Source organism: Castanea sativa, chromosome 3, assembly GCF_040712315.1.
Source record: "Castanea sativa cultivar Marrone di Chiusa Pesio chromosome 3, ASM4071231v1".
Classification (NCBI taxonomy): Eukaryota; Viridiplantae; Streptophyta; class Magnoliopsida; order Fagales; family Fagaceae; genus Castanea; species Castanea sativa.
In genome coordinates, this window is record NC_134015.1 from 10843850 (window position 1) to 10855489 (window position 11640).

Below are 11640 nucleotides of genomic sequence, written 5' to 3' on the forward strand. Positions count from 1 at the left end.
TGTGTAATTCACTCATTGCACAAACAAAAACTTATTACAAGGAAAAACCCATGTCGTTGTCCATAAGATGTAGGCTAAAGGTTTCAAAGCCAGAATTTCATGGATATTATGTGGCTTTAGGAACCACTAAGTCAACCCTTAACACACTAATTCAACCCCCTTTGGGTTACTTGAGCTTATGTTGAACTTTTATTACTTAGATCATGCTTGATGGCAATGGTTCCATTTGTATTTTTTTGGATGAATAACTAGGTTTGATTTTATGTTTGATTAAGGAATTTTTGTAACAACTGCATTGTCATTTCAAAGTGAATGAGCAATAAATTTCCGAAATAAATAACTAAAGCTCCATTGCTCAATTCACTATAATTTAAAAATAACACATTCATGCTTATAATGCTGACAAATAAAAATCAACATATAGATATACTCCAACTGTTGTCAATGAAGTCTATAAATAATTTACCTGCTATGATACAATTAATTCTGTGAATGCTTTCCTTTTTCAGCATTATTAAAAAAACCAAAAATAAAAAATGAAATCTTGCAGCTCCATTACAAGTTTATTGCACCAGAAAATAGTTTTAAGAAGTTTGAGGATCTGCTGCACCAGTTGGAGAACTAGGAACAAATGGGACAAAACCCCGTCCGCCAAATACTGGTCTCATGAACTTGTCATCAAACTTTCTCCAAAAATAGTGAACAGTTGAAGTGGGGTTACTTATTAGCATGCTTAAGCTACCCTTCCGGCGGGCAGGTTCATTGCTACCACCTTGATCACTTGGATCACCATTTTCAAGGAATAATATTTGTAAGTCATCTAGACTTGGTATGTCAGTTGCATCTGAATGTACTGGTTTTGCATTCCGTAACAACACTGCTTCAATAAGGGGCTTTGTTATGGAACCAAACACCTGTTAGGAGAACAAAGAAAAGAAGAACACATAATGATGTTCAAGAGTGTTGTGAGTTCAATAACTAGTACGATAATGTGCAGCCTAAATGTGCATTTGTATTAAAACATAAAAGCTCGTATGAGTCTTATTGATGATTATCTTCTTCTATATATAGGCCAGAAATAAACTAGAGGCTGGACATCATTATGTAAAAATTAGAAGTAATAAAGGCTTTGTTTTTATTAAAATATGAAGTATAAAATAAAAAAAGAGATGTGAAAATAGATTTGATGAGAAGAAGTATTGTTATGTTTAACTAAAGCAGACCTTTCAAAGAGTTGTCTTTTTTCTTTTTTCTTTTTATACTTGAGTGTGTATACCCAACCAATTATTTTAATATCTTGCAAGATTTGGGTTATTTTTGGTTTAATGACATCATTTTTTGGGTTCCTACAACATGAAAAGAAAGGGCTGATGGGTTGGATGCATAGTGCAATGACAACACTTTAACTATAATGGACCTTATAGCAATGAAAATTAAAGATCAAGAAGCTAATTAACATACCACGGTACTAAACAAAACAACAATTATAGTTGAGGTGATCATTAGTGCACTATCTTCAGTTAACGTCTTGTCAGAATTTGCAAACTGCAATTGGAAATTGCAGAAGTTAATAACTGCTCAAGGATCAACATATTCAATTGATATTGACTTGAGATTTTGTCTACTTACCTGGTTATAAGACAAGGCGATAGTTACTGCACCTCTCATAAGGCCTGCCCACCATATTATAAACTGAGATTTCAGATGGTTAGCAAAGCTTGAGCTAGAATCAATGGCAATAGCTACGTGCTGAAGATATCTGAAATTATCACCTGTTTCCGTAGCTCAATTTTCGTACTTGGTCTTTTCTTTATGCAATTTGTAATATTGGCAATAGGGAACACAAATGCTGCTCTTCCAACCAACACTAATGCAAATAATGTTGAACTCAGAGCAATGGAAGTTCCTGGGCTGAAACAAATAGCATGAAACCAATTAAATGGTATCAAATCCATAGGAAAAGAAAATGGAAAATGAAATATATCACATGTCTTCTGAATGTGGTAATTGTGATTTTTCTTTGGTGAGAACAAAACGAAAATAAAAATAGAATATTCTTATGTGTTGCACTATTATATATAGTATTTGCCTAACTGCCATTTTTTGTTCAGTTGAGGGCTTGAGGCAATGATTTTCTATCTAGGAAATTAGAGAGCATGGTCAGTACCACCTAGCCTAGACCCCTTAGAAGTAGGAGCCTTGTGCACTACATATGACATTTTCTTTTCTTTTCTTCTCCTTTAAAATATATATATATATATATATATATATATATATATATATATATATTTTAGAGATAATAGTTACAATAGCTACAAGTTTTTTTTTTTTTTTTTTGTTGCTGAAAACAATAGCTACAACTTACGATGCATTTATTGTGACCATTTTTATAGCAACATGCATGACATGACATTTAATATCTGAATTTGGTAATTGTTGTTTCATATTATCTAAAACAATATACTAGCTGTCAGTTAACAATGAGCTCTGAAATGTGAAATAGGAAAGTAGTAACCTTGCTTTGCTGCTTTTCCATTTATCAATGTCTAAGGCATCCATGCCAACATATAGGAATATAAAAGTCTCTGCAATGAACGATATTGTTGCAAATGCATGCCTGCATCAAACCATTTTGAAGATTAGAATAGGTCATTGGAGCTTAATCTTCATTTGTATTCTTAAAATGTTAACACTTTTCTTGCCTATTAATGTACAAAGATCAGAGTCCCTTATTTCTGTTGAAACATGTAAATTGCAGACTGATAAGAATTTATTCAATAGAGACGCAAAAGAGAGGATAGAAACAAAGTTAAAGTAAATTGGAGATTGGAAGTAAAAAGGAAAAGAGAACAAAGTAAATAGGTAAACATTTGAATCCTGACACCTTTTCAAATGAAATCCACCGATGGTTATTGCTGACTGAGAGATATGTTTTTAGATAAGAATGTTGATTGAGGATCCAGCTTGAGAGAACCTTAATTGTGCAAGAAAATATCATGACTTTTGCATCCATTGCTTGCCAGCATTTCAATCTAAAGTTACTAATTACCCTTTTTTCTTGTCAAATACTCATTTGCTTTTAAATTTATAGTTATCCATTGTCTTTCTGCACTGTATGTGACTTAATTTGGTTGGCCGTACTGTCTAATTTAGCTTCTAAGAGTATTATAAGCATTTATTAATTAAGACACCCTTTCTAAGTTCCTAAAGGTCCTATTGAGTAAATTCTTAGATTTTACAAACACTACAATTTGACGTGACAACAATTTGAACAAATTTTCTGTCCATCTCCTTTTTTCTGGAGGGTGGGTTGATGCCCCCATATTACTGGCAGTTGAAAAAAAAATAACCAGGGTACTTGTATGCTGCCATGGATTTGTGAACATTACACTGTCTTTCCACTCCAACAACAAGAAATATCAACAAATTGTAGTGAAAGTGCAATAGGAGCTCACCCTTGTTGTAGGCATTATGATACTTCATATACACAAATTAATAAGTTTAATTCTAATTGGGGCTGTTCAATATTATCACCATTAAGAGGGAAATGATATGTTCTTACTTGGTTGTAACTCGTGAGCTTTCCGTAACATTATGCCAAGTGTAGTGAGACATGACAATGCCACAGAAGAATATTGTCAAAATCCCACTTAGATTTAAAAGCTGCAGGAAAAATGGGAATTTATTAATTTTTAAGAAAAAACAATAGAGTGATATTTTCATATTCATCACATATACATCAGTCAGATGGTGTCATTTGTTTGGAAAATTAGTTTAAGCTACTGATGTCATTTCCCTAAATTATTCTATTTGTATTTGTAGACAAATGTTTTCTGCAATGAGATTACATCTTTTTTTTTTTTATTGGGTGGTAACTCAATTCATTTTAGTCATATTGTTTTTGAACTACAGATGACTCAAACATTAAACGAATATGGTGCAATCTATTCCAATGGAAGTCCAAAATATCTGCTTAAACTAATGTACATGTATTACAAGATATAAGTAATTTACTGAAGAGGCGCGCCCAAAGGAGATAGAATGGTAGAATGATGAAATGCAAGGCATTCATCTTCAATTTCTTTTTCCTGTTCCATTCCTTGCTATAAACCTTCAATATTTCAATGTGACAAACTATAGAATTTTACTTTATATGAATACTAATACTTTTGAACATACTTTCTGGAGGTTCAAGGCATCATGATTTTTCCAAATTAAATAAAAGTGATAAAACAAAAATTAAAACTTAAAGAAAGACAAGAGAAATAAATAATTAAAATGATATAAAAATTTGTCTTTGGTACCTCAGCCAACATGTATGACAAATAGGCCATAAGCATCATGAGTGCAACTTCACGATCTGTGGAGTGCCTGTTATAGAAAAATGACAATGTCAAGTTATATAACAAGACTTACATATAACTTCACAATGTCAAGTTATATAACAAGACTCATTGATTAATAAGATGTCCTTCCACAATTGCAACTAGGTGATTTCAAGATTGTGTTGGTTATGGGATTCCTTCACATTTATCTCAATCTTGAGACATGAATCCTGCTAAATCTTTTTCCATATTCTCATTTACCACTGACTCAAGCCACATTTTGCCCCCTTCATCTTTTCCTTGTATCACCTTCACTAATTTTCTCAATACTTGAATTCCATCTATTCTTTTCCCATTTTGCTCTCTTCTTTTGTTTAGTTCCAGATTCTTAATACCTTTCAGATGTGCACAATCATGTAGTCTTCAGAAGATGAATGTAATTACAAACTTGGATTCAAGTAAATGTATATACATAAGCTTCAGAACTATGCAAGGATAGAGGTGCAAATAATTTCCTAGTTTATACCGGTCATGAATGACATACATACTTCCAAGTGATGCAATTGCATCAGACTCTGAACATATGGCTATAAATTCAACAACTATATGTGAGGGGAAGATAAGCATGTATGATTAAAGAAGGGCATAGATCCATCAACATTATCACCAATGAACCATCCGAAAGACATCAGTACTAAATGTGAATGCAACGGATACATGGAACAAACAAATTCAGGCTAAAAACAAAGTGAATTTGATTTTACCTTCCAAAGTAAAGTGTCTTTATGATATATGCACTTATAAGACCCGCCTGAAAGTTACCATGTAGGAAGTTAGGCAATGATGTCTACCAAATTCCCCAAAAAATGTGTATTAAAATTTAGCAAGCAAATAATAATTTTTTCAAAAAAAACTTTTACGCGAAATGAAAATGGAAATTCCAACATATGATCATAGAAATATAACACTAACTAGCATGCCTTTGAGCTTGATGCTTTACAATCCAGTGCAACACAATTATGTCAAAAAGATTGTCACGTTTTCTGGTTTACTGTGTACTTTACATACAGTATCTAAAACAACCAAAATTGAAGAGAGATGCCCAATAAAAAGGAGGAAAGAAAAGAAACAATAATAATAAGAAGAAGAAGAAAAAAACCACTAAAACAACTTACTGCTATACCAAGAGCAGTACTGGTGAAGAAGAGGTAAAGGAAGGTCCCCAACAATTTTAATGCTGTAAGCAGATCGATGTTGCTGACATCAAGTGATTGGACTGCATTGAAAAGCACAATAGAGGTGGCATCATTCACCACTCCCTCACCGAATACAATACTGTAAAGTAAGGGCGTTTCATCTTGATTGAGAACCTTTAACATGAGAAAAATATCATGCATTAATGGAGCATGTCAATTTCCATGTATAACATTCATGTAAGGATGAAAATTGTGTACCTGCAGTGTGCAAACTGAATCAGTTGCTGACAATATGGCACCAACAGCTGCACAAAAAGGATGCGCAAATGATCAGTACTAAAGGATGACTATCAATGACTGTATGAACAAAATGATTCAACAATATTTTAATATTGATATTGTATTTAATTTAATAATAAAAACTGTAAATGAAAGCAGCTTTCTCGCATACATTTTTTATCCCGTTGTCGGAACAAAAATTTTGCATGTATCGATATGGAAATATTTGGTACATGAATACATGTTCTGATCAATTTAGATCTATATAAGATTTATATAGATCTAAATTGGTCCTGTCTTGTGTTCTGGAATTTAAAAATATATTTAAATTTAATTTAAAACGGCTCGTAAGTCACCTAGGTAATCTTGAATATCCAGGCTTGTCACACCAATTCTTTTAAATAACAAATAGGCCCCTGGTATAGACAACACAAATGGAATAGTTAGACTTTGTTTGGGTGAAATGTAAGATCCCTAGGAATGAGTGCATTAGTTCTATTACATAAGGTAATTTATCACTGTACTATTTTGAGAAAATACCAGTACCAAGCTTGAAACAAGCAAATGGTAGAAGTGGATGAGGGATTGTGGATCTTACCTAATGATATAAGGCAAAATGAAATTACAGTACCAACTACCCCAAACAACAATATTGTGGTGAAATTCTTGAAAAATTGCTTTTTCTTGACCTGAAAACTGGAAACAAAGGAAGAAACCATATCAGTATCAGTATGATGCAAAATTCAGTACATACTTCAGTTAGAGGACATTACTTTAGCTTGGAATTTTCATAAAAATAGCATATAAGAAGCATCAAAATTAATCAGGTAATGAATCTCACAAGTATCAAGACTGATAAATCTAAATTCAGTAAGATTCAATCATCTGCTCATAATTATTTTCAAGCCCATATCATCATATAACACCTCTCTTGCTGCATTACTTTAGCTTGGAATCAACATTTAAATAGGAATTGGAGGGTTTACATTCAACTCAACATTGGATACAGTTTGATCTCTCCTATACAGAAAAGGAAAAAGGAAAATCCAATTTCAGGCCCCAAATCCAATCCAAAAAGATAATTACAAAGTATACAAATCCTTTTTCCAAATCCGACACCACAAGAAACCCAATTCAAATGTAATCCAATTCTGAGCAACTACTTGCAATTCACAGAGAGAGAGAGAGAGAGAGAGAGAGAGAGAGAGAGAGAGAGAACATACCCGGCATTGAAAATGATTGGGGGAAGCAAATAGAGGAAGAACAAGTCCTCACTAAACAATAATAAGCGTGAACTCTGGAACTTACTTATCAGCAACACCACCACTCCACAGCACAACCCCTATAGCCAACCACACACATTCAAACCAATAAGTACAACACCCCAAAAACTGAACACCACTTTGTTCCACACAAAAAAAATAATCACAATTCTAAATTGAGTACCAGAAGAAGCGCGGTGATGGACTCGTTAGCCCAGCGGTTCTCTTCCAGGAGGTGTCCAATAATGATGCAAGCACAGAGGAGTGCAAAGAAAACAGTGAGTGCAATGACAGTGCTAGTGTCCAGAAACGATGATGATGAAGAAGTAGACGAGAGCAGAACTGGTATGGTTTCGAGCACAGCCATTTCTGGGATTCTGTAGAAGAATTTGGCATTCACAATATGGGGTTTTGGAGAGTTTGGATACAACCTTGGACTAAAGATCAAGCTATTCTAAGTTCTAGACCAAGAAACCATGTCTGTTGTTTATATTTTAAGTTTTTTTTTTTTTTTTTTTTTTTGAAGACCGTTTAAAATGGAGGGAAGAATGGTAGTTGTGAGGTTGGATTCTGTGTTTTGAGATTGAGTTGCTGTTTGGTGCAACCCACACACGTGTCACTATGAAAGTCTTCCAAGTCAACTTTTGGACCAGAAATGTTTCTATTTTCAAATTGTGTGCATTTTGGGCTGTCCAAATTGTGGGAACTAGTAAAAACTAAAAACCCACTTGCATCCCCTACTTGTGGGTCCATCCAAGTGTCAAGCATTGATTTGTTCAACAGTGTGTAAATTTTTTTTTTTTCCCTACAAGATCAAATTTGAATTTATGAGATCTATTCCAATGATAATTACTCTTATACTAACAAACCTAGGTGCTGACATTTTTTTTTCTTTTTTATGTTATAATACTATAATAGAGATTTGATTGTGTCATTTCCCATTTTCCTGATGATAAGAGATTTTATTAATTAATCAAACTGTAATTTACTGTAGACATTCCTATTATTATGTTTAGATAAGATTGTCAGTCAAGGACTTTATTATCTTTATTCATTTCCCAAAAAAAAATTGTATAATTCTCTAAATTTTATGAGAAGTCATTTTATTTATTGTGGGAACCATGAAATTCTAATGGAATGAAAACCCACTTGCATGAATTGTCAAAATTTTGTTGAGAAGTCATTTCAGGATTCAGATAATTTATTGCGTTTAGAATTAAATATCCAGGCTGGGTGTTTCTTCAATCCACAAAAAAGCTATCAAGGCCCAGCTTTGACTGATTGGCGCTGTCCTTCATTTTGCTGTACGTGGAAGATTGAACTACCTTAAACCCAATTCATCCTATGGTAAGTCATAACTGACAAGAATAAATGTACCGTTTATACTGCACATGCAATCTTCCAAGGATTTAAAGCCATATATCACCAGCATACTTCAAAAAAGTTTACACAGACCATTTGAATACATCAGTTCTTTTTAATGATAAGGGTGATAACGAGTACCTAATTTTGACAACTCTATTTTAGCATGACTATAATAATTTATCTGTATTAAAATGAGTAGTGATAGATATACACTGAATGTATGAGACACATAATTGAAATTGTGTTTTCAAAATATGAAAAAAATTCAGCATTTCACATTTATTTTAAAAACACTATTTCAATTGTAGTATTTACAGTAGTCTATAACTTAACATGTGCAATAATAATTATAAATTAAAAACCAATTTCTAAGAAGTGTAAAGCAATAAATGATAAAGGAATGGCATGCACTGCTTAAGTGAGTTGAATCATGGTACGAGTGACCTCAAATTCAATCCTATTTAAAACACAAATAGTTCCAAGCTGTAAACTTCAACGCTGCGACCCAATGGCTAGGAGTTATATCACTAAATTACTAACTACCATTTCATGAGTCAACATTTTTTATGAATTAGTACTACCTACATAGGACACAAAGTCATAAAGTGCAAAATCAATATTATTTGCAAAAGGTAATATTTGGAAAACCTCATGCAAAGTCCACAATCAAATTCTTGCTGCAAAGATTAGTAATTCTGTGGTATCTTATAAAGGTAACAAACACTATTCTAATATATTCCATTATTTTGAGACCTTGACAAAATCACCCTTCAACCGCTGTGTTCAAGATCTTCCATTGGTTGAAACAACCAAATTGTGTAGGACTTAAATCACATGAGTTGAATAGGTCTGGCTGTTAGTTGGGACTGTGCACATGTTTTAATAATGTTATAGAAATCTAATATAGAGACTCCTTGGCATCATTTTCTTTTGTCTGTCTGTTTCCTAGTAAGCTGAGTCATGGCATCATCATCATCATCATCTTGAGACGACATGACTTTGCTTGCATATGATCTCTTCTTATTAGTCTTCCCTAAAAGTCCTCGCCAAACCTTCACAAACATGGTTCTCATGCCCAAATAAAGAAAGAAAAAAAAAACTATACATGTGGTATATTTAATATATAATCTAATGCTGCATATGTCCCACATTGATTAGCTGGGCAATCACATTCAGATGTGGAAATTTTGAGGACCCCTCAGAGTTGGAGACGCTTCTAGCACAATCTCTCAAACTTAGTAGATTGTGCTACCAACTAGTAGCCTCACGCCAAAAAGTAAATGCTTGCTTTGGTATATATGACTTATATTTTGATCAATAAATCTAAGAACATAACCATTTATTTATATATAGTATATTTTTAATAATGATTGAGGTGATAGTATATTATGATTGGGATTGAAAAAGTAGTATCAGAGGCGCAGTGGGCTTATTCAGAAATTATTTTTTTATAAAAACAGAGGAAGTGGGCTTGTGTGACAATAATGATGTTTTTAACTAACTTTTCACCTTAATTAACTAGAACATTTAATAAACTATACAAACTTAGATATCTAGTAATTAATTACTTAAATCTGATCACTAATATTTTTATATATTATAGCATAATGTTCTTTCACTAATATTTTTATGAAGAAGGTCTGTTTAGCAACAAAAAAAAAAAAATTAAGAAGAAGGTTTTGGGTCAACTCCGTTATGGACACGAGATATGTGGGATATTATAAAAGTGAAGTAGTTGATTTTGAAATGTTTTATATTCATTAGGATGAATTGGACATATCTAATTAGCTAGGGTATACTGTATAGTTAAACCAACTCCTCTAAAAAAAATTTATAAAGATATCTATCTAATTTGGCTTCCCACCCGCCCCAAAAAAATTGAAGGATACCCAACTCGATACAAGAAGACCATGTTCTGATCCATTTGTAACGAAAGAGATTTCTTTTTTATTAAAGCAATATTATAGAATTATAATAAAATAAGGTTCCATTTAGGATCCACTTTTTTTTTTTTGTTGAAATTAAATTTTTTTTACTGAAAGTACTATAAATAAAGATAAAAGTTAGTTGAAATAGTACAGTAACATCCATGATAGTATCACAAAGTGCAGTAAGACCAATAAATAATAATAAAAATAAACTGAATAATAAAATAAGTTAGTAAAAAAAATGTTGTCCTGTGGGGCTAAATTAGATTAACATATAACCATGTATGAGCTAGTTAATGGCCTTCAGTGACAACAAAAGCACGTGAAAACATTTTTTTAACTGAAATTGAAAATATTTTGTTGAAAGCACCGTAGATAAAGGTAAAAGTTAGCTAAATAGTACAATGAGACTCATAAATAGTATTAAAAAGTATAATAAGACTCATAAATAGTAGTAAAAATAAGCTAAAATTATAAATAAGCTAAAATTTTCAGTTTGTACTATACAGACACTAAGTACCCGTTGGGTCACGCTAAAATGCAGTGCGTCTATGATTCAGCGTTTTTTTTTTTACTAGTGCCTCTTGCATTGTTCATGGAACATGAAAAGTACAACCAAACAATAAATAGTATTTTGTGAGTGTGAACCATAACTGAAAATTATTTTTTTATTATTTTTAACTCTCAATTTTTAATTTTCAACAGAATAAGACTATATAAAAATGATATTATTTTTATTAAAAGTTATTCATTAAAAATTGAGGAGAAATTTTAAATTTTGTTGTCCCATATGCCCATTCCGTGACAAAATTTTTATTATTTTGAGAGAATTGGACAGCACCACCAAACTTGACTTCACCTAACTAGATTCTCACCTGTGCTGTGAAGTGTGAACAATTGATCCCAAAGAAAAAGAAAAAGAAAAAGAAAAAAAAGTGAAGTTATCACCTGTGATGTGATTGGCACTGGGTCGTTTTAGTAGGAAAAAAGGGTCTATGAATCTATGATCTATCACAATCATGGCAGGAAGCCCGGGTGTGGAGAATGAATAGTGAAAAAGTAAATTTTTTTGTTAAAAAAAAAAAATAAATCCACACTAGATAAAACATAGTATTTTAATTCTCACCCACACAACAAAACTGATTAAGATATTTAAGAATTTCGTTCTCCCAAAAAAAAAAAAAAAGAGATACTGTAGAATTTTTAAGGAGCCATACATTCTTTAAATCCTCAGCTTCCTTTTATAATAGAAGATTTAGCCTCTGTTTGGGAGGTGTGTTTTGTG

At 32.3% G+C, this 11640-nt stretch overlaps 1 protein-coding gene across 1 annotated transcript; it reads right to left on the reverse strand.

The window, feature by feature from the left end:
- Positions 1-427: 427 nt before the first annotated feature.
- Positions 428-7531, reverse strand: LOC142629509 (sodium/hydrogen exchanger 1-like). Its single transcript, XM_075803516.1, has 14 exons — positions 7247-7531; positions 7024-7142; positions 6399-6496; positions 6157-6216; positions 5780-5826; positions 5501-5695; positions 5090-5136; positions 4305-4371; positions 3563-3663; positions 2516-2617; positions 1773-1911; positions 1630-1692; positions 1462-1545; positions 428-914 (listed from the first exon to the last, which is right to left on the reverse strand). The coding sequence occupies exons 1-14, from the start codon at positions 7427-7429 to the stop codon at positions 585-587; spliced, it is 1635 nt and encodes a 544-aa protein (XP_075659631.1). The 5' UTR covers positions 7430-7531; the 3' UTR covers positions 428-584.
- Between the last annotated feature and the right edge of the window lie 4109 nt (positions 7532-11640).